Genomic DNA, 27,693 nt, shown 5'->3' with positions numbered 1-27,693 from the left:
ATATATATATATATATATATAGTCTGGATTAAACTGTTAAAGTGTTTGCACACATTGCATCCCGATGATGGCGAATCTGCGCGGATCTGCGCGAATAATCTTACAGTAATGAGAGTGATCGTGCATCTTATCACGGGTGATCGTGGGTGACAGCGTGACTCACGAGTTAAATTCGGGCTCTCTCCTTTCCCTTCGTATTCATGACTCTTGAATTTTCATAAACAAACGAGAATGGGTGTTGGCCTCAAACCATTGGAGTTTACGGATTGTTTAACCGACAGTCCGTACTTCCGCGAGAATCTTCACTATCACGAGCGCGAATTGGAAAAGACCAGTCAGCAGATCAAACGGCTCGTTAAGGAGGTCAAAGATTTATTGCTAGCTGCTAAGAGTAAGTTCATGACGCGACGTTTTTTTTTCTCTACTCGGGCTGTCGAAACATGTGTTTGTTGTAACAGCTGTTGCACATATAATTTACCTCCGTGCGTAATTAGTAAATCAAGGCTTTTGCAATATTCTTTCACGACAAAGTGAATTTAGAAATAACAATCTGCTTATTTTATTTTTTTCCTTCTCTATCAGAGATTGTAGAAAATAGTTTTCTATCAATGTAATATAATCTCTCCTTTGCTCGTTAAATTAGTTATAATAACGTATATGCTGTTTTTTTCTAGATTTGTCTAGAGCGCAAAGAGCCTTTTCCAAAACGTTGCAAAACTTTAGTTTTGAATGCATTGGCGAGAGCCAAACTGAAGACGAAACTCATATATCTCAGAGTTTGAAAGAATTTGGCAAACTTATAGCATCCATAGAAGATGAGAGGGATCGCATGGTATGCAATGAATAAATTAGTTTGTAGAATGTATTCATTGCATTTAATAGATCTTGATAGAGAACGTTGTAATTCTAAAACGTGATATATATAAAAAATGATATATAAAAAAGATTAGTTTAAAGGAGATTCTGTTAGTATAGTAATGATGATGTCATTTCTTAAAATAGCTTTCCTTTTTCTAGTTGGAACGAGCATATGATCAAATTATATTACCTTTGGAGAATTTTAGAAAAGAACATATCGGTGGAGTTAAGGTAAAGCTGTTTAATGATTCTTTGTATCTATACAAAAAAATATTAATATTTATATCTAAAATATTTCAAGCCAACAAAATATGTTTAGTTTTATTTACTTAGTGTTTTGTAATTTTTTAGGATGGTAAAAAGAAATTTGAGAAACAGACGATTAAATTTTGTCAGAGTCAAGAGCGTTACTTGAATTTATCCACGAAAAAGCAGGACAATGTTTTGCAAGAGGTATATTTAATGATGAATGATTCTATGAAGAATTTAGGATTGTACATTATTAAGTAATTGACATTTTGTATGCATGTGTAAATCTGTAGGCTGATGCGACATTGGAGATGGCTGAAAGACACTTCTCTCAAGCTAGTTTAGAATATGTATTTTTACTGCAGGAAGTTCAGGAGCGGAAAAAGTTTGAATTTGTCGAAACGGTAATAGTTTGAACAAAAATTATTGCTTGTAATAAAATTATTCTTTATTACGTACTTAAGTGTTTTACTACATTAAGTACATGTGCAAAATAAATTGCAGTCTAATGTAATATAAAATGTTCCAGTTGTTGGGATTTATGTTTGGATGGCTGACATTCTATCATCAAGGTCATGAAGTCGCGAAAGATTTCAAACCCTACATGACAGAGCTACAATTAAAAATTCAGAAGGTTGGTAATGATTCCTGTAATGCGTTTTTAACTGCTTAAATACGTTAAATTATATAGGAGAAAAAAGTGTTTTATCTCTCTAGTCGATATACTTATTTTCTTGTTAATGCATTATTGCGAGTGACGATAATGTAGAAGCATTTAATGACTTAATAATTTAGTGTTATCGTTGTATGTTTGTATGCAAGAAAATTTTGTTGAAATATGCATCACTAATATGTAGATACATGTTTGCTCTATAGTATTTCTAATATTATTGATAATGAGAGTTCTCCTTTTCCAGCTTAAACCAAAATTATATATTGCAATAATAATAAGTTAACAATTCATAATTTAGTAATTAATTGAAAATTAATTTTAATAAAATTTAAAATATAGAATTCCGCAAATAACGCGCGCTATGTAATTGCTAATAAAGTAAATTTAACTTGTATTTATATTGTACATTAAAATATGGAATTTATAGCAGAAACATTATTAAATATTTACTATAATTTCCTTTTGGAATTGGTATAAGGATACGGAAAATCATTGATAAATGAAATCTTGTAACATTCGCGACTAAATTATTCTATAACGTATCAATATAATAAGATTGATAACAGCATGAATAAGCGCTTACTAATTTTTATTTGTGTGTGTGCGCGCGTGTGTTTCACAAGACTAGAGAGAATTTCCTTGCTACCCGGGATAAAACTGAATCACTTATGAATAAAATGAAGGACATGAAAAAGGTATGTTATATAGCAATTTTTTCTCTTAATTACTTAGTAAAAATTAGATATATAAAAACACATTGTTTTGTAGTTTTATTCTGTCATTTTAAGTGCAAGTATTAAAAATTAAGCATTGAATATCAATTATTATTTATTAGTAGTTTTATATATATATTTTTTAAGTGTAAAGTGTGCTTTCTACATTCACCCATATCTTTTTTTTCTTAGTCCGCTGTAGAAAGTGGTCTCAACAAATTACACTCGCGAGAAGGATATTTATTCCTAATGGAGAAAAGTAAGTTCATTGTAGTATAAAAAACTTCTTTGGTGAAAATTGATTGTTTAGTGAGTCTTAATATAAATATTTTAAATACTACATTATAATGTCATTGACTATGTGCATTACAAAAAAACATGTTTGCAGAAGCATTTGGTACAACATGGACGAAACAGTATTGCACATATCAAAAGGATAGGAAAGAATTCACTATGATTCCTTATAATCAACTCACGGGAAAATTTGTAAGTAAAATGGAAACTTAATTATTAATATGTATAATATGTTTTATTAAGGATTTCCGGAATGATTTCTCAATATTTTATTTTTAGAGTGGTAAGGAAACCCTTACACTGTGGTCTTGCATACGACGAACATCGGACACTATCGAAAAAAGATTTTGCTTTGACATTACTGCCATAGATAAGTAAGTTGAATTTGTATGTTTAACATATAATTATTTTATTTTATCATCAATGAAAAATGATTAAAGAAGCTTCTCTGCTGTTTTTCTAGACCTAGTGTAATATATACATTCCAAGCGCTTTCCGAAGAGGATAGGAAGTTATGGATGGATGCTATGGATGGGAAGGAACCTGTGAGAATCTTTGTACATTTCAATGATATTCAAATGGTCGCTTTTACTACTTTTCTATCTTTCATAAACGAAATTGCGTGTAACAATCATGTAATCATTTTCCAGACCTGTCCACGATTAGGTTCTTCCACGAGACCCGAAGATATGACGTTGGCTGAAACCGGTTTTACGTTCGTATCGAAATGTATTGCAGCGCTCGAAGATAGAGGTGATACAATTGACTTTTTCTTCAGTTAATCGAGCTTTCTGTTCGTCTAATATCATTGATAATATGATTAATCTATTAATTTTAAATAATTTTCAACAGGACTAGAAGAACAAGGTTTATACAGAGTGGTCGGAGTTGCTTCTAAAGTAAATAAACTTTTAACAATGGGTCTCGATAAAAGGAAAGTGGATAAGCTCAGCTTAAGCGATCGTTTTGAATGGGAGAGTAAAACTATTACCAGTGCGCTCAAAACTTACCTGAGAACATTGTCCGAGCCATTAATGACTTTCCGATACTACAATAGCTTCATTACAGCTGCGAGTGCGTATAGGTATTCTTGATAATATATTGTTTTATTTTATTTTTGCTACTGTATCTATTCTCGGAGATAGAAATTTTACGATAGATCTGCTTTCTTCCTTTTATCTCTTCGTTTTTCTCAAACACTTCGCTTCCCTATTATTATTTTCAACATTCTTTCTGTATAAAACTAAAATTGTATTGTGATTTTTATATTATGGTATTTAACAGAACAGGAGATGAAGGAAACTCGAATAAATGATATACATAATCTTGTTTATCGATTGCCTAAACCCAATTTCAATATGTTGATTCTTCTTATTACTCATCTTTGTAGGTAAGAAATATTATTAATTTATAGAATTTAGCATTTTTTTTTACTATATATGTGTACTTACTTATTTATCTTACTTATTTATCTTATATTACTTATTTATCTTTAACTCGAAAATTTAATATCGAAAATATTTTATTTTTGTTAAATTTTATTTAAACTTGAATATAACATTTTCAGCGTGGCAAAAAAAAGTGACAAAAATCTGATGACTGTGGGGAACTTGGCGGTGTGTTTTGGTCCGACTTTATTACGACCAGAAGAAGAAACAGTAGCTTCTATAATGGACATTAAATTTTACAATATTGTTGTTGAAATATTGATTGAGAATTATGAAAAAATAGTAACTGGACCACCCCAAGATTCTTTGCAGCGCGCAGTAGCAGCGCAATCCACGCTACAAGCTACTGTTATCCCAAATAAATCGCAATGCATTAAAATGGAAGAAGGTCCAACTTCCTCGGGTAATGGAACGGCATTTTTAAGATATCCGCTACACACAGCGGTACATACAACAGTTACACCCGCGTCATCACACGCGCACGTAAGTTTGCAATATTGTCTTTTCTTTCATCATTATATATATATTCTGTATATATATTTATATATCATGTATACAGCTTGTTACAAGATCTTACTATGACGGTCAACCTTTGACTGTTAATAAGTCGCCCACTATTGATGAGAGAAATAACGGAGATTATGACCGAGAAGATCTTGATAACACAGGTCATCGTATACCATCATACTTGGATAGTCGCGGCGGTGGTACCAGCAGCAGTCGCATAAAATTGACTAACGCGAACCTTATGTATCATTCAACTGACAAAGGTTTTATTCTTTTTTCTTATGTTCTTTCATTATAACCTCTAGTATCTGTTGATATTTCTTCTGAATGAAAATATTATTCCAGTTCTAAGCGGTGGCAATACGAGTAGTTCGAGCGAATCAATAGCCTCGGATCCTCATCCCTTTACAGGCGAATTACCAATAAAACAAAAACGTGGCACTATGATATCCGTGCACTATCCCACGGCTTATCCTCAGCGTAGCAACTCGTCATCGATATGTCCGTAAGATATCCCAATTCTTTCATTGGCAAAAATCTACTTTTTTATTCGATAAATATTTTTTATTATCATGATCTTATACATAATTACAGCATCAACACTTCACCCGGTAGTGGACGTTCGAGTCCTGGTCAAATTCCAGGAATATGGTAAGTATTCTATATAAGATTTAGGAAGATTGGAACTCTTAAGTTTGTATAAATTCTTAGGAGAGTGCGAACCTTATATGCGTGTATGGCGGAAAACGATGGCGAATTATCATTTGAACCAAATCAAATTATCACAAATGGTAAGAGCGACACGAAAGTATTGATTTTTATAGATTTGAAAGAGGCACGTAACAAAATGTATTATTACAGTTAAGGCCTCTTTGGAACCAGGTTGGCTGGAAGGTACATTAAACGGTAAAACGGGTTTAGTGCCGAAGAATTATGTAGAGCAACTGCCCTAAGTACTGTGAAGGAAAAGAAAACCAAAGAGCGTCTGAGAAAATGTAGACAATTTTATCATTACAAAACAATTACAAATATTCTTTTAGATAACATTCTTGATATCACTGAGAAGGAAGCAAATTTATGAAAATTGTATTATACAAGAACAGCCATATTTTGAGCTTTCATATCAATTTTGTTTGGCTACACACTGCTTAGTCAATTATATATATTATATATTATATATTATAAATAAATAAATAAATATATATATATATATATATACATATATATACGTATTCTTATGTAACATTATTTATTAGAAGCATTTTATTCTATGTGTATCTAAATTGTATATAATGACTTACGAATGGTATACATGTGCAGAAGGACCATATAGAATTAATATTTCTATATGTATTTGAATACATTTATACTAAAAGACATTCCCATGTAACATAAAGTATATGGAGATTCCATGGAGCTTGTAGGAAATTTTAAAGATAATAACCATTCGTTTTATAGTATTGTATTATAATTATAATAAAATATATAATGCCATATTGAGAAAATACTGATTATCTTGGAAAATTTTATAAACCTATACATAAAATATGTTATTTAATATTATATCATAGTATCGATATCAGAAAAATGTGAAACGCAAACTCGTATAAAACGAAATGCGGTTACGCTTGAAAGACTGGATTTGAAGAACTAAACTTCAACATTATAATGGAAGTATAAATGCATGCATATGTAAATAGATATATTTTATCACAATGTTGATTCCTGTGAAATGATATACATAGTTCATATAGTTGATCAATCAGTAATATTATAAATGTCTGTGTCTAGACATTTAGTAAAAAATGATAGTAAACGTATAAATGTAACACAATTGTAACTCTGTCAATAATGAATTAAAACAAAACAACTATTACAATCTCACAGTTTAAATTTTAGTATTCATACTTTAGTCTTCATATTAACTTATTTTTTTAACTCAACCTATATTAATTTTAAGTTTTATTTAATAATAAAATCATAACGTGATAAATATAGTATATAAATGCAAACAAATATTACCTTATTTATATATATATGATAGCATATATATATTAAATATATATTTTTTATTTAATGAAATTTTTATTTGAGCGTTATCAATTTTTATGTTAAACTCTCTTTTGGAGGTATTACAATATCCAATAAACATCAACTAACATAAAATCAATATTATAATTTTACACTTAATAATGTAACTGTTATATACAACATGTGTTATATTTTATATTTATATTGAATGTGAAATTATAACATTAATTGTATGTTACTGTTAATTGATAGTTTACTAGATCTGTATTATTATAGAAATTTAACGTTCAGTTTTGATTATTATCCAAATGTGTCACGTAAATTTCTATAGCTAAACGTCCTGCTCTTAATGCGTTCTTCTCTGCGCAATTCCATAGTGAACTCATAAATACAGTATAGCATAATAATACAGTCAGAAGAATACATACTATATTCAAACCAATATCAGCAGCTAAAGATATATTCATGCAATTTAGCCAGATGATCCAAATTAATGGAATGATTAGCATGCAGGTTGACAATATATACCAAAAACGTTGGCGTTGTACACTTTTCAATGCGTCTTCGCAAATTTCTACTGCTTCTTTCAGGGAATCAATAATATCTAGATCTTTGACATCATGTTTATCTGCACAAACAAATATATAAATCTAAACTATTGAAGAAATAATTTTAAAAATAAATAAAAATTTATGTATGTATAATACATGTGCATAATACGTGTGAAATATTTAAATACATTGCTTACCATTAGTGAATTTAAGTGTAGCCATCACAGCTTCATGATCGGAATAACTAAAATTCTTATATGGCACACGATTTGGCAAGGGATGTCCAAAATTTGTAACTTCAACCTACAAGTTTTAATATATTATACATCGTATCAATATTTTCATATTAATTATATTAATCCTTTACCTTCACAGTCTTCGAACCTAAATACATGATGTGATCTATACGCTTTCCATTTGGCTGTGTTCGAGCGAGTTTTGAGCTGGTGTAACTATTATTGGCACATTCGTTGGTCCCTATGTGACTTTGACTATCAGGACACGTATCTGCTAAACTAGAAACACCACGTATAATTCTATAAGCTAAATCTTGCGGCTCTGTATTAAGATCGCCCGCAAATATGACAGCATCCACGCCGCCACTTGTCATCTTTACAAATTGAGCAGTATCAAATGCTTGTAGCACTCTATGAGCCATGTACTCGTCATTCTCGCGATTATATTCCGCATGTAACTGCAAAAACAGTGAACATTTAATATCCTTTAAAAGTCATAGGCTGATTATATTGAGATGTATAATCATTTTATTATTTATAATGCATAAAAGGATATTTTATATATGATTAAATAACGAGTTAAAAAGTTAACTAGATGAACATACGTGTGTGATATAAACATTGATATACATGTGAAACACTTTTATTTTGCACAGTCCAACTCCTTTGCCACCGAACCAGTCTCCATGATGTATCTTATGAACATAACCATTTAAAGGCCACTTATGAAACATAACATCATGAATGGGATATCTTGACAAGATACATATTCCTGATCCCAAGACTCCACTATGCAAGAAATGTAAGATTACAATTATTTATTAGTAAACAATTCATATTGTCTAGATGACAAGAGATGACGTACAACTATACCTGTGAAAATAATGCGAATAGGGAAGCACTTCCTGCGCTTTTGTTTTTATCTGATTAAAATCATCGACAGACCAAACTTCTTGCAAACAAATTATATCGTATTCCCTACTGATACATTTTTCTGCGATAGCTGACATACGTTCGTTCTTATTTCTTGACACATATGGTATACCCCTATCAAAACAGAAGCAACAGAACATAAATTAAAGTTCACTCTTTAAGCTTCTATTCTACAATTTTTAATGATAGTTATGATATTGTTACAATATTGTTGCAAGAGTTTTATACATAATAAAAATATGTAATAACGATATATAATGACATTATCGTTAAGAATTAATAAAATAAGAGCCTTAGGAATGCGTTTTATAAAATAAGTAAAAATTTCATCAGAATATGCTTACCAACAATTCAGTGTCAAAACATTCACCGATATTTCGTTCGTCATAGTTTTTGTCTCGAGTACCGTCCTGTAGAAGAACACAACACGGTGATTAGATTGCTATGGAATGACACTGGCCATGACTTCCTTCGAGTTTTAGTGCCTTTTGACAGCGACTGGCGGCACAGATAAGATAACTGGGAGATATATAAAAAAATAGAAAAATAGCAATGAAGAACTTATTTCTCTGAATGATTTATTTTACATATTCTTCTTGTCTGTAAATTAAAATTATTTAGCAAGCCCTCGATGTGTGTCCACGTATGCAAGTGTACTTACATCCCTTATCAGTGCACATTCTCCATTCTCCTCGTTACGAACAGTGACAGATCGACAAAGCTATTGTCATTTTTTTGTAGTGCTACACAGTGCAGTGACTACAAATACATTCCTGAGATCTAGTTTTCTGTGTACTGTACACTTTTGGAACTTAAAGTGAAAAAAGTATATGCTTGATATTTGTTGAAAACGAGAAAGAGAATTCTAATAATGCAGTTTAGTGCAGAAAATTTGTAATGGTGGAGTGAATACTACACTAACTGCACGTAGTGCAGTAAGTTGAAATGAAATAAACGTATATTGCAATGTATATTGCACCTTTCTGATATAACAGGTCTATTTTTTTATTGTTATATTGTCTGAACTAGTGCAGATGCATCAATGCAATAAATTGCAATAAATTGAAGTGAAATAAACGTATATCTGTTTCGATTCAATTTATTGCACTGTGTGCACCAGTTCAGATAGTGCAGCAATAAAAAACAAACCTGTACATAGACCAAACATTCTGTCCGTAGCTTGAAGCAAGAAATTTAGTTTATGTGATGTTTAGCACCCGTTGTGTTTTCCCAGCAAACAAGAATGGATTGAAATGGATTCAGATTTTCAGAAATATTGATTCATGAATTAAAATGAATGCTTTTCAATCCTGAATGCATTTTTATTTATTTATAGGAATTGCATGAAGCATATCTCTATGCCTTTCAATCTAAAAATAATATTAGCTTTTTCTGTGCATAACACATTGTGAATACTGTTCAATTCAAAATTTTGAATAGGAAATGCAGTTTTTCAATCCAATTACATCCAATTGAATCTAATTGAATCCAATTGAATCCAATTAAAGTATTCGCTATTTAAAATACGCATTCCGAAGAAAAAAATTTTAATCCATTTTCGTTTGTTGGCTCTTTCTATTTTGAGAGCAGTGCGATTGTAGGTGCATTCTGTTTTAGGCCAGAATCAAACTATATATACGTATACGAAACAAAATTATATTTGCGACAACATGATTGATCGATGAATTAAAAATTCGTTCATTATCAGTAACGGGAGATTCTCAATTTTAGAAAGAGTAAATATTAATTACTTCAAAAGAAACTGATTGATTTCGTTATTTTTTCATATTTTTCATTAAATTAAAATAAATAAAAATAGAATGATATAGACCAGACTCTTAAGAGTCTTTTATCTATTTTTATTGACCTTATATTATTCTATTTTTATTAACTTAACGAAAAATGTGAAAAAATGTGAAAAAAATAAAAACGAAATCAATCAGATATCTGAACGCATGGAAAAATTAGAAAACAAATAACGTTATATAAATTATAAATCTGTCGCACATGATGTTTCATAATCAAATCATTCTATTTTATATGTTCCGCTTGTTCTTATTTTCATTTTATCTTTAACGTAACGCATGGAAAATTACATCCGTCTGTATTTCGACAAGAATTCGTAATTAAAGATTCGAAAGACGGAATGACGATAATCGAATCCTCAGATCTCAAACTTGCAAAGTAGATTATACATTTAAATTTAATTCCTTAACTTTGAAAAGCGTCGATTAATCGATCGACTTTTGCCCATCCCAATCGACCCTCCATCCATCACTCGTGAACGGTGTTTCCTCTGATCATCCGTTTAAAATATTCACCTGTGTTATGCTGATTTTTTACATTCGGAAAACTAGGACGGGAAGCGATTGGCGGTGTTGATGAGATCGGGCAATAAGCTTTTATACTTCGTGGGAAACGCTCGCTTGTATTTCGAGATGCGTCTTGATGATCCAAGACTCCATATCTCTCATCTCGTCAACGTTTTACGATCTCGTCCGTGATTTTGACGATCTCGAAATCATATCGTGATGTACGTACGAAATACGTAAATATCACGCACGTAGAGCTATAGAGATACATCCTGTCGTTTGCGGAGCACACTTAACCTCCCGGTTGTCGCTGCATCTTTGTCTTCCGGAGGACAACTGTACGAGGGTGGCGCGATGACGACCGAGAAAGTTACTCTGGGCGACGCTCTGTCGAATGTTGACGTGCTCGACGAGTTTACACTGCCAGACGAGCAACCCTGTATAGAAGCTCAACCATGCTCCGTTGTGTATCAAGCAAACTTCGACACCAATTTCGAGGACAGAAATGGTTTTGTGACGGGTATTGCCAAGTATATAGAAGAGGCAACTGTACATGCGAGCCTGGTAAGCTTATCCTTTGATTATAAACTGTGTATAATTCATTGTTAATTACGATAAATTCTTGTTTGTAATATTTAGAATGAGTTGCTGGAAGAAGGCTTGGAGCATGCAGTCATGTTGTATACTTGGAGATGTTGTTCGCGAGCAATTCCACAACCAAAATCTAATGAGCAGCCAAACCGAGTGGAAATCTATGAAAAGACAGTTGAAGTATTAGCACCTGAAGTGAACAAATTACTGAATTTCATGTATTTTCAAGTAAGCAGTTTTATGGTCTTATATTTATTCTTTGTCGCTACAACAAATTGCACTAAAACTTTCTATTTTATTTTCACTAAATTTTAAATATATATGTCTATTTCATTTAAAATTTTTTTAATTATCGTATACTAATTAAGCTACAAGAATAGATCCTATTTTATTTTAAGTATTTTATCTTAAGTATAAATGTATATTAATTCGTACATAAAGAATAGACTTGTGGTAACTTCGAGCAAAGTGTGATCAATCAAAAAACTTAATCAATTGATCAAATCATTGAATTTTTTTATTGGTTAATAAACATGAAAAAAGATTGTAAGGACAATAAATTATATAATTAAAGATGAAGTTTTAAGCAATTTTATCAGTTAGATTAAATGCAAATTAAGTTAATCGGAGTTTGATTTTATATATTGCATGTATATTCGTGCACACTTTTATTTTCAGAGAAAAGCAATTGAGCGATTTTCAGGGGAAGTTAAACGATTGTGTCATCACGAGAAAAGAAAAGATTTTGTATCTGAGGCATACTTGTTGACCTTAGGGAAATTTATCAACATGTTTGCTGTCTTGGACGAATTGAAAAATATGAAATCTAGCGTAAAAAATGACTATTCCACATACAGGAGGTGATTTATGAAAATAACAATATTTTATTTTGATTTTTTTAACTGCATTTATTCTTATGTATGTTTTGCTTAATTTTTTAGAGCTGCACAGTTTTTAAAGGTGATGTCAGATTCTCAGACACTGCAAGAATCTCAGAATCTGTCAATGTTTTTGGCAACACAGAATAAAATTCGTGATACAGTTAAAGAAAATCTCGAGAAGATTGCAGGATATGAAGAATTACTTGCGGATGTAGTCAATATTTGTGTTCATATGTTTGAAACTAAGATGTACCTTACGCCTAACGAGAAGCACATGTTGGTAAAAGTAATGGGCTTTGGTTTATTTCTAATGGACAGCGAACTATGTAACATTAATAAGCTTGACCAAAAGAAAAAATTGAAATTGGATAGAATCGATAGAATCTTTAAGAACTTGGAGGTAGTACCATTGTTCGGAGATATGCAAATTGCACCGTTTAATTATATCAAACGTTCAAAACACTTTGACGCTTCAAAGTGGCCACTATCTTCGTCATCAAATAGTATAAGTCCGCAAGCCGATCTTATGGTACATCTTCCTCAAATTAGAGAAGATCATGTAAAGTATATTAGTGAATTGGCAAGGTATATCTTGTTCATTGTCTCTTTTATCTTAACTTGGTACCTGTTTTTGTGATATAATTATTGTTTCACAATTATATACAGATATAGTAACGAAGTCATTACAACGTACAAAGAATGCCGAAGTGATACAGAAAATCGAGATACCGCGGAACTGGCATTACGTGGATTACAATTACTTTCGCAATGGACTAGTGTTGTAACAGAGTTGTATAGTTGGAAGCTACTGCATCCTACTGACCATCATATGAACAAAGAATGTCCGCAGGAGGCTGAAGAATATGAAAGAGTATGATTATCATTCTATTAATGTTTTTTAGTATTTTACACCATTGTCATGTTTATTGATTAAAAAAATTATTTTATTAATACCATTCTTCTTATACAGGCTACACGATATAATTATTCTGATGAAGAGAAATTTGCTCTTATAGAAGTTATAGCAATGATTAAGGGATTGCAAGTATTAATGGCACGAATAGAGACTGTTTTTATTGACGCAATACGTAGGAATATATATGCTGAGTTGCAAGATTTTGTACAGCTTGCATTGCGTGAACCTTTAAGGAAAGCTATCAAAAATAAAAAGGATTTGATTCGAAGGTTAGAACATAAACTATTTAAATATGATATAAAAATTTTAGATTTCTTTTTCATGTATAATATGTAAGTATATAATATACATTATATGTATATGTAAATAAAGTTTATAGAAATTGTTTAATAATTAAAATAAAATTAAAAAGTAATTTCATACGTTCTTTTATCTTTTTGTTTCAGTATAATTGTTTCCGTTAGAGAAACTTGTGCGGATTGGCATTTCGGAGTAGAACCACTCGGAGATCCCGCTTTAAAAGGCAAAAAAGATCCAGACAATGGATTTGGCATTAAAGTTCCGCGAAGAAACGTTGGTCAGTCTTCCATATTAATACGTTGCATATATATTTACTACTTGTATGTCGTTATTGATTTTGGAAACTCATTACGAATGAAATGAAATAGGACCATCTTCCACACAATTGTATATGGTGCGAACCATGTTGGAATCGTTAATAGCCGACAAAAGCGGTGGGAAACGCACTCTGAGGAAAGATATTGATGGCCAATACCTTGTTCAAATTGATCAGTTTCATAAAACTAGTTTTTATTGGAGTTATCTTTTAAATTTCAGTGGTAAGTAAATGAATATTATTTTCAAATATACAATTATTTTTTTATTTTGAAAATTTCTTCTTCAATAGAATCTCTACAAAATTGTTGTGACTTGTCGCAATTATGGTACAGAGAATTTTATCTGGAAATGACAATGGGTAGGAAAATACAGGTAAATAATGTTAATTTTTTAATTTTAATTTTAAATACTCTCAGTAATTCTCCGTATAATTTGTCGATTAAAAAAATGAATATATGAACAATCATATCCATTTAATTTGAGCCGTGAGCGTATAAAAATCTTAATATTCACTGATTGATGGATATAAATTTTGGGATTTGTTTTCTCCTTGCATATTGAAGTTATTATGCTATCATGAAGCTATGATTATGAAAATAGTCGTTTCTGTAATTTATTTCATGATTAGAAATGCCAAGTACGTCACCAGCATAACGAGGAGTGCAGCGACCTAATCACCATGGAGAAACGTATTCAGGTATTTCCCGTTTGCTGTGCGTACGATAGATAATCAATATCACATCCAAAACATGCCGAAAACTGTAAAGTTGAAAGCTCAGTGTTATTTCACGCCTACCTCGTTGTAAAAGATGCCACATAGAAATACCATTTATTATATTTTCCATATGTTTAATCGATAAAATGTTTCAGTTTCCCATTGAAATGTCTATGCCATGGATATTGACTGATCATATATTAAGAAGCAAGGAACCGTCAATGATGGAGTAAGTTTTTATGTAAATAAAATGATTGTTAATATATATATATAATAATAATGCTTCTTATAAATTAGAATGCACACATACAAGTTTATGTTCTATAGTATTATATAATCATTCCATGATATATCATTGCTATTATTAATTTACAGGTATGTTTTGTATCCACTGGATTTATATAATGACAGCGCCTTATACGCACTGACGATATTTCGCAAACAATTTTTATACGATGAAGTGGAAGCCGAAGTGAATCTATGCTTCGATCAATTTGTTTACAAACTTAGTGAACAGATTTTCGCTCATTATAAACAACTGGCAGCCAGTATTCTGTTGGACAAACGATTCAGAGTAGAATGTGTCGCTCTTGGAGCATATTTACTTCCATATCCACGTGCAAATAGATACGAAACGTTGTTAAAACAGAGGCATGTTCAGCTATTGGGAAGAAGTATCGATTTAAATAAACTTATAACACAACGCATTAATGCGGACATGCAAAAATCATTAGATTTGGCCATTAGCAAATTTGAATCCGGCGATATAACTGGAGTCGTGGTAAGCACGCGTGTTTACAATATTTGCGCTAAACAAGCATCTTCGAATTAATCGATAACTGATCCGGCAGGAGCTAGACGGATTGTTGCAAGTCAATCGCCTTACACATAAGCTTCTGAGTAAGTGGCTCGCGTTAGATGAATATGATGCTATGTTCAGAGAAGCGAATCACAATGTTCTAGCCCCATACGGAAGAATTACTCTTCATGTATTCTGGGAATTGAATTACGACTTTTTACCAAATTATTGTTACAACGCCGCCACAAATAGGTATACATAATGTTGCATTAAGTACATTCTGGATTATTGATTTGATATTACTAATATGTGTTATTTGGCAGATTTGTCAAGTGTCGCGGTCTACAATTTGTACAACCCGTTCATAGAGATAAACCGCCTCAAATGTCGCATCATTATCTCTGGGGTAGTAAGCAGTTAAATCTGGCTTATAGCACTCAATACGGACAATATACGGGATTCGTCGGTCCGCATCATTTTCGAACAATATGTAAGCTTCTTGGATATCAAGGAATAGCTGTGGTTATGGAAGAACTCTTGAAGATCGTTAAGACCTTGATTCAAGGAAGCCTGCATCAATTTACAAAGACTTTGATGGAAGCCATGCCTAAAGTCTGCAAGCTTCCACGATATGATTATGGATCTCCCGGAGTTTTAGGCTATTATCACGCTCAGTTGAACGACATTGTGCAATATCCAGATGCTAAGACTGAATTGTTTCATAATTTCCGCGAATTTGGCAATACGATTCTATTTTGTCTCTTAATGGAACAAGCTCTATCGCAAGAAGAAGTGTGCGATTTGTTACACGCAGCGCCGTTTCAGAATATTTTGCCGAGACCTTACTGCAAAGGTAAGGAGCAGTATGTGTTAGCATTATAAGCCAATTCGAATAGAAATGAAAAACAGTTCTGCGTGAAATGTTTATTATTTACGTATGCAATTTTTAGAAGGAGAAAAACCCGAAACGAAACAGAAACGATTAGAAGCGAAGTACGCGGCTTTACAAATTGTTCCAAACGTTGATAAATTAGGTACCGCTAAAGTAAGTATAAATATATAACGTCTCTTCAAAGTATTTGTATTTTTTCGATCTTCTCTATGAACGACTTGATTATATTTTTTCGATCTACTCTATGGACGACTTGTTCTTTCAGCAAGCGATGATTGCCAGAGAAGGAGATTTATTAACACGCGAACGATTATGCTGCGGTTTGTCGATATTCGAAGTTGTGCTCAGCAGATTACGGAGCTTCTTAGACGATCCTATCTGGGTCGGGCCACCACCAGCAAATGGTGTAATGAATGTAGACGAATGCACGGAATTCCATAGGCTTTGGAGTGCGCTTCAATTTGTATATTGTATTCCCGTCGGTGATACTGAATTTACTGTTGAGTGAGTATAACATTTAATGTAACATAAGTTTTTTCTTGTCTATCGATAATGTAACAATGATTGTAATTCTTCTCTTTTGCAGAGAATTATTTGGTGAAGGTTTGCATTGGGCTGGTTGCGCTATGATTGTTCTTTTGGGCCAACAACGTAGATTTGAGGCACTTGATTTTTGCTATCACATTCTTCGAGTGCAACGCGTGGATGGCAAAGATGAGAATGTTAAAGGAATAGTAAGTAATACAATATATATAATATATATTAATACAGCAATTTGCTCATTTGCACATTTGAGCTCAAATATGTACGTCATTTATCCTTAAAGCATTTGAAGAGGATGGTGGATCGGATCAGGCGATTTCAAGTATTGAACTCACAGATATTTGCTGTGTTGAATAAATATTTGAAAAGCGGAGACAGCGATGCGGCAAGTGTGGAACACGTACGCTGTTTTCAACCTCCGATACATCCTTCACTAGCTCACGCGCAACAGCATTATCATGCACCTGAATATTTACGCCAAATAAATCATCAGTAAATGATAACCGTAAAATTTATATTTTGCGTCCTGATTGTGTCAAAATGCAATTTGAATAGGACTCAAAGAAATCATTCCTCGCTATTTACGGAGGAACATTTCTAGCTAAAAAGTTTCATATATTTTATATCACACCTGTGTCGAAATATCATTTGCCTATCTATTTAATTCAATTACTATAAATGTTTTTACAAAAAAAATGTTTTTTACAATTGAGGTAAGATTTATAGAACTTATTTAAGATTTATAGAATTACGAAAAAAAAATGCAAATAATGAATTTGAGAATTTAATCTATTCCTAAAGCACACCAAGATTTTAATTAATCTATTTAATGATACGTATATATTATATGTGTATACATCTAGACAGACTTATATAATATTATTGCTATATTATAATACTACTGCTTTAATAGTTTATAATAGAACTGATACAATATGATAATATCCTAGATATAAGTATAGCAATCTATCAATGTAATATGTTTGAATTTATATTTTGTAAGATATTCCAAGTTTAATCAAAACAAAGTATTATGTATTAATATTCATATCACATAAATTTATGTAGTGTTCATGTACTGATACCGACTATGTATAAAATGCAAACATTTTGTAAAACTACTCGTTTATCTGTTTATTCCGATTTGTTAAACGATATCGGATGAATTATTCCAAAAACGATGCAAGAATTATCAATGATATGCAAGGATTTACGTTTTAATGATTAAATAGAATATATTAAATTATTTTATTATCGTTAACATTACAATTCTGCAAAGAAATCAGATCGATTATGAATTTTACTACTAGGAAGATTATGTTCGAGCCATTTTCGCTTTTCACCCTTTTTGGGTTCAGTAACATTTAGGGACTCAAAATATTGTACATTCCAGAATTTGATATCATTATCATGCGAAGAAGATGCTATTAAAGTCCCGTCATTACTGATATCGAGTGTCTCGACGGAAAAGTTGTGTTGTCCAACTATGCCAAGATGATGATGAGGAAACAAACTGGTTGCCCTGTTCATTGTAGGCGATATAATACAAATATATAAATATGATACAATCTTTATATATTATAAACTATCATATGATTCTGTCTTTATCGCTTACCTAACTATTCCATCTTCTTCACCAGTTATCACTACATTTTCCGTAATGGGAATCATACAATTAATTGCTTTCTTTTTGACACTTGGAAATTCATCCGAATGTAGTCCAAATTCTCCCCAATTATATACATACATTTTCCCTTTATTACTAGCCGTTAGTAATTTACTTTCCATTTTAAATAAACCAAGACAGGTCAGCTCATCGTCGTATTCCTCGGACTGTGTGCGACACATGTATAAAATCGACTTAATACTTTGCATATGATTACTAAATCATTTGTATATTTTTATAATACCTGTACATGCAGTTTTCTTTCAGGTATGTTTATAGTTGTCAGACAGTCACCACTAGCACAAGCTAAATACTTGGCGTCTGTATTGGTTATCATTGCACTGATGTAATCTTCTGCCTCCTTTATAGAAAATATCGGCACGTTTCCCTTTTGCCTGAGGTCCCAGACTTGAAATTTTTTTTTTATACATAAGATTTGGTTAATTAAAGTTTTAAAAAAGATATTAATTATCATTACGTTTTACTACACCATCATCGTCGCCTGTTACAAATACATGCTCGCTGATAATCGTCATTGTGTATACAGATTGCCTATAATGAGAAAAACGAAAAAAACACATTTAATATTGACATTTTAATATTAATGGATATCATATATGAATATATACATACTCGTGAGCTTTGTCGTACAATCTGACTAGTTGTTCCGTTTCTACATTGGTTATCGCTATACACAGATCTTTTCCAGTTGAGAATAACAACTGTCCATCCTCACTAAACTCAATATCCCGGCAAGCTTTAAGATGCAATTCTATGGTCGATACAAGATTGGTCTCTTCATTGTTATATTTATACCTAAAAAATAGCAAAAAAATAGATATAATATTTTCATTGAAACTAAAAATGATTTAGATCAAACTCTAACTTATCAATCTATACCTCCACTATTTTGTTAACATGGATAGAATTATTATATAAATTTTTATTGTTTGATTTCAAGAATATCAAATTACTATACTATAATTAGTAGAATTTTAAGTAATCTATTAATCCTTAATACATATGATGATTTTTTGATCCTTTATTACATACAAAAGTCATTCGTGTCCTGGAATAATTTTCATCTCTTTTATAATTAAGCAAAAATTATTAAGAGATTATTAAATATACTTTAATAGTATTTATAAAGTTATGTATTTAAAAGAAAAAATAGAGATTATTTTAGTCAGTGCTCCTAGTATTTCAAAGAAAAGAAATGCATAGTATATGAATGATTCATATCATCATATGTGTATTAAGAATTAATTAAATTAATCACAAGTTAAATTATAATTTTCATTCGCTCTAAAATATATTCTAAAATATCAAATTTACATGAAAACATCTCCCGTAATACTGGCTATGCCTATGGTGTCCAATTTAGGATGAAAACATATATCCGTTATCATATCTTCCAATGTAATAGAGGGCGGATGATTCCTATGCAGTTTCTTTGCATGTAATATAGCTTGAACAACTTCATCTGCATCTGAATTAATAGAGTCTTCATCAACATTGTCATTATTTTGCTGGGATGGCCCATCTAGATGAATTTGAAAGATATTTTCTTTAAAATAAATCATATTTAATTTATTTTATAACAATTATACTTATATATTTTGTATAACATTTATACAAAAGGAGAATTGAAAAAAAAGGAATACCTGTTGAAATAAATGTCAAGGCTTTTGACTTCATAATAACAGGAATAATATCATCATTGCTATCTGATACAGATTCATTTGTTGAACTCTCATCATCACTGTTTATATCTTGGTTTGATATCCTATCTATACTCATGTCACTATTATCACTATCAATATCATTGGACATTAAATTATCTGCAAATCAATTATACAGTTATAATATTTAAACATCATAAAAGAAATGTCTACAAATATTGTAATAATTACATTGTAAATATTACTGTAAAATTTTTTCATATAATTTTTCAGAATTTTTATACAAATTAAGTTAAAAATTTTATAATTTTTTAGAAAATTTCTAAAATTTGTTATATAAATTGGAACTTTATAACTATTTTTCAAAAGAAGTCTATATCTTTTCTAGAATTCTTCATATACATATATAAATTTTTAAATATTCTGAGATTTCTAAGATTTCTATCCTAGAAGTTCTGATTGAATCTTATAAAATCTGAAAAAGATTACTTTTTCAGAAATTATAGAATGAAAAAATTAAAAATCTTAGAATATTTTAGAATTCATATATATAAACAATTGTAAAGATGTAGACTTTCTCAGTAATTCTGAAAAGTATTTTAGTACAAAATTTTAGAAAAACTTTTATTGAGATATGTTACTCATCGATTTACCTGTTTTCCAGTACATCCTTAGAAAAAGGAATGTGAAGGAATGTTATAAGGCAATATAAGAATTATCATGCCACACGCGGAACTCGAACTGCTCGGAATAGAATTACGAATGAGGTTATATTCGAGCTATAAGTAATACAAGTGTCAAGTAGAAAAATCAGGAAAGATGCCTAACTATCGTTCATTTGCTTCTTTCTCGACTTCATTGATTGTTGATATGAAAGAATAATTATGAGAATAATGCGATTGACTTGGCAGAGGACAAGATAGACGACGTAATTGTAAATTAATTGTAAATATTACGATTCGCAATTAATTATATTCTTATATATTTCTTAACCTCAAAAGGCGAGTAAAAAGATCGGCGAAGATATTGTTTGCATCACGCGGCTCACAAGTGAGACATGCGAGATGTATCCCGCGAATCACAAAACTATATTCGTGCTAGATCACACGCCGTATTTTGGCATCTCCACCGAATCCCCGCTGGAATTTGACTTTCTGAAGAGCAGAGGCCAGAACCTAATCCCGCTGGCACCAGTTTGCAAATCTTTGTGGACCACCAGCGTGGAAGCTTCGTTGGAGTACTGTCGCATTGTGTGGGATCTCTTCCCCATAGGCAAATTGGTATGAAGAAACAGACTATTTCTCAGCTAACATTTTGTGCAAAAGCAAACTGGCTAACAATTATTACTGTCATACTGCCACGATAATAACAGAAATATTGTTGAATGAAACTTTTGCTTACAGGTCAAAAATTTTTTTTTTTCTGACAACAAACAATAATTGTTGTAATTTAATCGAAATATTGCCATATGATCATATATTTTTTATTAATCATACATTGCCATAAAATTACTATATTCAATTTGTGTTTTTTTTTACTTGTAATATTGCATCAAATGAGAACTCACTTTTGTTGACATTTAATTGCAACATATTTTAGCAAGTTATCACAAAAAGGCTAGCAAAATGTAATCTGAGACTATGTATCTATAGATGCTATCCAATAAGGGACAGAGAATATAATATAACACATTGAATCATTTTAATTTAACAACAAGGCTGTAATTATTCACTGTGTTATACTGTCATCTGTGTCTCTTGTTGAAAAGCATGATAGTTAATTATATATAAGATCTGTCCTTTTTAGCTTTTTAATTTTTCTTCTTTTTCTTTTTCTTTTCATAGTTCATTTTTTTTCTTTTTCTTTTCATGTTGAAAAAGATGAACTTCAGTTAAGTAGAATAGACTTACTTTTTTTATGATAGAACAGACTACATTACAGTTTATAATAGTCTCTAGTGTTAATGTTATCCTTACTGTCATTATTTTTTCAGATTAGATTTGTTGTAACCGACCGTGCAGCTTATGTGCTGAATTCATGGAGTCCACTACAGCAAAATTTAAATCATGCAAGTCCCTTTCAAACTTCTATATTTATGGAGTAATGAATATCTAATTAATGAAATACAAATGTCTATGATTATTGAATGGAATGTATTTCTTTACTAGCATATGTTTAATCAGAAAAATAATGGAACTGATTTTACTTTTAGATAATGAATGGCACTGCCATTTTAGGAGTGCCAACGAAGACACCAGAACCTGGCGAGGACTATTCGGTGATACACGGTCTGCGCGTAGCAATCGAGACACTGAATGAGTGCTCTGAGATACAACACGAAAAAAGAACTTCTCTAAACGAGAACACCAACAAACTGATAAATCGAGGCAGGGTAATATGCATCACGAGTGCACGTGATAACAGCAACATGAAGAACTTGGAGAATATCTTTTTGAATGAATTAGCACAGGAAAACAAGAATGCGCTATCTTCAGATCAGTTAGTATTTTCTATAACTATTATACATTATCATAATCATATTAAACTTTGTTCTAATTTACAGTTTGATTCCTGTTGATTATTGTCATTTAGTTATACTGAACATATATCCCAACAATATTGAATCTCAAGTCACTAGTCAAGGTCCTCGAGAGGTAAGCCTTTAATAATTTAATAATTAATTATTTTATGTTCTGTATTTTGTCATTAAAATAATAAAGCATGTTTATTTTTCATAAGATATTTTATAATATATATAATTTTAATTTTGTAATATTATTCATAATATATACAATAATTAAATTTATAATATAATATTTATATTAATCTAAGAATGCTCTATTCCGTTTTTATATTTGTTGTACATATAAAAAGTAAAGTAGATTAAAATTTTTTTACACAGGTATCATCATTTCTTACAGTAGAAATACATTCAATCAAGGCTTCATCACTTCATTCCAAGTTATCTCATCTGATTTTATCTCATTATGATTTGGCCAGCACTACAGTAACAGGTATACCCATGAAAGAGGAACAGAACGCCAGTTCATCTGCCAATTACGATGTGGAGATATTTCATTCTTCAGCCGCACATACTGCCATTTTGAAAGGTTTTAATTAAAAGAATTTCTTTTCTAAAAATCTTTAAATTCCTTTAGATACCATAAAGTTTCATTGGTTGGTTATAGGTAATCCGCAAGATTCGGCATTGATAAAAACATTCAGGCGTTTTGAAGAAGGATCGGAATACGAGACAGTCACGTTGAAGTGGTGCACGCCGCGCGGCTGTAGCGCGTCAGAGATGCAGAACTGCACAGCAATGTATCGAATCACACCAGTGGACGTCAATAGCCGACCATCATCTTGTTTAATTAATTTTCTATTGAATGGTAGATCGGTAATGTTAGAAATGGCCAGAAAGGCCGGTGGAAAAACTATTTCTCATTTATTAGCAGCGCACGGTGGCGAGATTTTCATTCATACGTTATCTACTGCTCGAAGCGTGCTGGAGGATCCACCTTCCATTAGTGAAGGGTGTGGTGGTCGTGTCACGGATTATAGAATAACCGTAGGATGCTTTTGTAATTACTATGTTTTGTATTAAAGGATTATAAATTTAATTAATTAATCCATTACTATCAATTCCATCGTTGTTTTACTATCATATATTAAAAATTAATAAATTAAAAATTCTACATGTGTTAATTTTATATTTGATAAATTTATTTTTTATTAGGAGTAAAATGTGACTTGCGATACGACTGTCTTAATTCAATAATATTTTTGTTACAGGATTTTGGCACCCTCATACGAAATAACATATTAGTACCGCTAAAACGTACTTCCACTTCTAGTACTGATGGTCTAGTAGAAAAGATGAGATCGAGATTAGAACGTCATACCAAATATTGGCCCATGACTTTTTCCCGTACTCTCATGTTTAATTTAAAACATGTTTGTATATAAAGAAAATGCTAATAATAATTATATTATAATAGTAGATTTAAATAATATAATTAATAAATCTTAAAATATTCTGATTAAATTTTTTAATTTATCTTAATAATATAGAGATTTTTAATTATTTTACAATTTATGAAAATTCAATATGTTAAAATTTTGAAGATCTCATAATTAAATATTAAATTCTTTAATTCAAGAAAAATTGATATCAGATATTTTTAAATTCTTCGTATAGATAGATCCGCTTCCAGAAATAATGGTGAAGGATGAGCTCACCACGGAAGAAGTGCTCCAGTGCAAACAAATAATTTTTAGCTTGCTCGGGTTAGAGGCAAAACACGAAGCCTTGCCTTTGCCAAACATCGGCGGAAGTCGCGGCGGGAAAGGAGTACGCAGAGAAGAACATTATCGTTTATTATGGGATGAAATAGAAACGTTCCTTAAACATCATGCTAACAACTCGGCCGCACATACTGAGGTCCTTAATTGTTTGTTGGAGATCAGGAATAAAGACGAAAAGGATAAAGTAGAACTCGATCAAGCTCTACGGGAATTAGATAGGTAAAAAAAGATTTAAAAAATTGAATTTGATGTGTAAATTACAATTTATTTCTTATCTAACTAAATTGAAATTTTTGAATTATTACAATAGTTGCACTTTTATATTCTTCCGTATTTTTAATTTGGTGTTGCTTCTTAATTCTAATCTGGAGTTTATTGATAAATGAACGTCAATTTTACTACACTTTATAATAAATACAAAAATATAATATAATATATACAAAAATAAAAAAGAATGTTCAGATGTTATACAAAGTGTATTGTAATTGATATTATTTTTAATGCACTATTATAAAAGTCACATTATAAATTTATATTTTATTATTGTTTTATTTTCTTATAAAATTTTATGTAAATTTTTGTTGTAATTTGATTTGTAAACAGAAACAAAAGAAGAAAATTTATTTATACTGATGTAGACTAAAAAGAGAGAAGTAAATTATACTTAAAGATAATAGAAATTGAAGAATCTGAATATTAAAAGTTCATTGAACTTTAGAAATCTAAATAATGATCTCCTTATAGCTTTGGCAAAGAAGATGGAACTGCGAGAGTCAGCGTGATCAGAGCAACAACAGATTCGCCGATGTCGCCGCCGGCGAGCGTATCGATACCCCTAACCAAACAGTTGCACAAAGGTAATATTGCTGGATCGAAGAGTCTCCTGGATATCTGGTTGCAACGCAGCGCTCCAAAGGAGAGGAAACCGGATTTTCATGGTAGAGTTAGTAGTGATGGTCTTAAAGCGAAGTTGTATCCCAACTTGAAGGAAGTTGGACGAGAACCCAGAGAGGCCATGCTAGAGGGATAACTGACAAAAGAGACGGAATGCACTGCATAGACACGCCACATGTGTGACATTGTAAATATAATTGTATTAGATACATAATATTATTCAACGATATCATTCGTGAGTGTACAAAATGTGTTTGATCAGTTAAAACTGAAAAATTTGACGACAGTAATTAAACATTTTTTACATTAAAAGCAAATGTATATTTCTAGTTTGTTAATTTATTATGTCGACAATCTTGAATTAATAATATATAATTTATCAGATTGTAATTTTTAATTATTTAGAGGAAGAGAAACATTTCATAATTTTTAAACGTTCTACATACAATAATTATAACAGGATTTATTTAAATAATTTATAATGATATATTATAGAACTGACATTTATAAAAATTAAGTAATAAAAATTAAATATTAAGTAATATGATTCGTTGATAAAAATTCATGGATTTAACGAAGGATTTATATTACAAGACAATAAAAAGATTTATTTCTAAAATTTAAAAATCTTATAGCAAATCTCTATTACAAATAAAAAATTTAGAAATAAAAATTAACAGGCAAAAATCTTAATAGACAAAAAAATAAGAGTTAAAGATATATAACAAGAATTGGAAAGAAAATAAGATTATCAGAAATTGGAAAGATTATAAAAGGCATATACTTGGATATATCTATAATACAAACGCACATACAATAAGCATGAGACATTTCGACTAGAAAATTTAGCTTTTTGGGCCAAGGATAAAAATTCGACCACACGGTTGTCGAAATGATCATCGTCAGTCAATTTCATGTTATGCAAAGACCCACCTGCGTGGGACGAAAGTGTATCAGTGGTACAACATCATTTCCAGCTCCCTCCTCTTCTTCTATCGTCGACCGCTCTGCACCCCTCCTGCTGTTTTATTAGTCGACACGTCTGCTGAGTGTCTGAGCCGTCTAAGCGATACATCGACCTCTGTCGAATCTATAGTTCGCTTCGGCGTGTGCTCGGCCATGCTAATCGATAAACGTGGAAGGATGCCGGGCCGAGGGAGGAGCAAGGAGAGGAGACGCTCGGTCGTGTTTGTTGCACGTAACCCGATGTGACGCACACACGATCTTTCTCAATTTGAGAAACGTAGACAGAGGAAGATGCACAAACGAAAAAAAACTTGTGTATATCCGGAGATTTGGAAGTTTACAAGTAGTATAATAAATAGTAACTTACGAACAAAGAATTCTTGTAGTATTAAGACATCAAAATCTATTGAGAATTAAGTTTCAAACAATAGATTTAGAAATCAAAAAAAAATCAGAGAATATATTGAATAAGTAAAAATTTAAAAATTCTAGATGCTTCTCCTCCGCGAGTTTAAGAATCCAAAGGGTTACCTGCATGTAAAAATTCTTGGGAACATTTTATACTCCTTGCCGATCCATCTCAATTCATCCTCCTCCGAAGAGAAGGTAAAAAAGTATAGTAGAAGGAAAAATTGTGACGATCAAATCGATCAATTTCAAGCGAGGCTATTACTTATGCTGCACCTTGTATAATGCAAGCCGCTAAAAGAGAGATAGACGGGACCGCGGCGAGAGGGCGAGAGGGTTACGAGAGAAGGACGAGGTGGAGGAGGAAGAGGAGGACGAGAAAGAGGAGGAGGGTTGCGGAAGGGGACCAGTGAGTACAAGTGCATGACGTAACGGTTCATTCATCCCGAGACAGGCGATAGAGGATATCCCGGTCAATGGTATACTTATGCATGTAACGCGCGCATACGTGTGTACGTATGACGTACGTAAGTATGAGTATGCAGCATGCACATGTCTGTCGCGCTGTTCATTTTTTTCGGACGTACGCGCCACGTGCATGCGTGCGTGCGGAGATGAAGCAACACGTGGTAGAATGTAGAAGTAGAAGTGCCCGAGTGTCCGGTTTCTTCATGAATACTTTGGCATTTTTCAAATGTGGATTTTTTACGTTCAAAATTGCTGCGAAACACTCGTCTATTATACAGCTTTCTTAGATTTCCCAAATATATAGAGAAAGAGAAAGAGAGAGAGAGAGAGAGAGAGAGAGAGAGAGAGAGAGAGAGGAGGAGGAGAGAGAGAGGAGAGAGAGAGAGAGAGAGAGAGAGAGAGAGAGAGAGAGAGAGAGAGAGAGAGAGAGAGAGAGAGAGAGAGAGAGAGAGTAGTAGTAGTAGTAGTATAGTATATATATATATATATATATATATATATATATATATATATATATATATATATATATATATATATATATATA

General features: G+C 31.6%; 5 protein-coding genes across 5 annotated transcripts; 3 read left to right on the top strand and 2 right to left on the bottom strand.

Annotated features, from left to right (window-relative positions):
* The first annotated feature begins 231 nt into the window (after positions 1-231).
* LOC105619059 (rho GTPase-activating protein 26) lies at positions 232-5,695 on the top strand. Its single transcript, XM_012200588.1, has 20 exons — positions 232-391; positions 675-832; positions 1,018-1,089; positions 1,210-1,311; positions 1,401-1,511; positions 1,637-1,741; positions 2,404-2,475; positions 2,686-2,752; positions 2,882-2,979; positions 3,067-3,161; positions 3,251-3,332; positions 3,438-3,540; positions 3,640-3,861; positions 4,072-4,177; positions 4,355-4,718; positions 4,795-5,005; positions 5,088-5,247; positions 5,337-5,393; positions 5,454-5,533; positions 5,604-5,695. Exons 1-20 carry the CDS (start codon positions 232-234, stop codon positions 5,693-5,695), a joined length of 2,517 nt encoding a protein of 838 aa, XP_012055978.1.
* A 1,365-nt stretch (positions 5,696-7,060) lies between these two features.
* LOC105619058 (putative neutral sphingomyelinase) lies at positions 7,061-8,881 on the bottom strand. Its single transcript, XM_012200587.1, has 6 exons — positions 8,838-8,881; positions 8,434-8,607; positions 8,166-8,349; positions 7,692-8,018; positions 7,522-7,627; positions 7,061-7,401 (listed from the first exon to the last, which is right to left on the bottom strand). The coding sequence occupies exons 1-6, from the start codon at positions 8,879-8,881 to the stop codon at positions 7,061-7,063; spliced, it is 1,176 nt and encodes a 391-aa protein (XP_012055977.1).
* Positions 8,882-11,159: 2,278 nt separating this feature from the next.
* LOC105619057 (cytoplasmic FMR1-interacting protein) lies at positions 11,160-17,256 on the top strand. Its single transcript, XM_012200586.1, has 18 exons — positions 11,160-11,369; positions 11,445-11,624; positions 12,075-12,256; positions 12,338-12,862; positions 12,944-13,148; positions 13,248-13,462; positions 13,640-13,770; positions 13,862-14,032; positions 14,101-14,183; positions 14,440-14,508; positions 14,682-14,755; positions 14,902-15,307; positions 15,378-15,577; positions 15,649-16,178; positions 16,276-16,370; positions 16,483-16,721; positions 16,804-16,951; positions 17,044-17,256. Exons 1-18 carry the CDS (start codon positions 11,160-11,162, stop codon positions 17,254-17,256), a joined length of 3,876 nt encoding a protein of 1,291 aa, XP_012055976.1.
* A 767-nt stretch (positions 17,257-18,023) lies between these two features.
* On the bottom strand, positions 18,024-20,777 carry LOC105619056 (WD repeat-containing protein 55 homolog). Its single transcript, XM_012200585.1, has 8 exons — positions 20,762-20,777; positions 20,091-20,267; positions 19,762-19,969; positions 19,060-19,242; positions 18,905-18,978; positions 18,671-18,834; positions 18,376-18,593; positions 18,024-18,282 (listed from the first exon to the last, which is right to left on the bottom strand). The coding sequence occupies exons 1-8, from the start codon at positions 20,775-20,777 to the stop codon at positions 18,024-18,026; spliced, it is 1,299 nt and encodes a 432-aa protein (XP_012055975.1).
* Positions 20,778-21,172: 395 nt separating this feature from the next.
* LOC105619055 (protein asunder homolog) lies at positions 21,173-25,443 on the top strand. Its single transcript, XM_012200584.1, has 9 exons — positions 21,173-21,388; positions 22,102-22,176; positions 22,321-22,607; positions 22,672-22,762; positions 23,011-23,218; positions 23,297-23,676; positions 23,901-24,062; positions 24,307-24,632; positions 25,158-25,443. Exons 1-9 carry the CDS (start codon positions 21,173-21,175, stop codon positions 25,441-25,443), a joined length of 2,031 nt encoding a protein of 676 aa, XP_012055974.1.
* Positions 25,444-27,693: the final 2,250 nt, after the last annotated feature.

Source organism: Atta cephalotes (genome assembly GCF_000143395.1).
Source record: "Atta cephalotes unplaced genomic scaffold scaffold00019, whole genome shotgun sequence".
Classification (NCBI taxonomy): Eukaryota; Metazoa; Arthropoda; class Insecta; order Hymenoptera; family Formicidae; genus Atta; species Atta cephalotes.
This window is presented reverse-complemented; position numbering and strand designations above follow the sequence as displayed.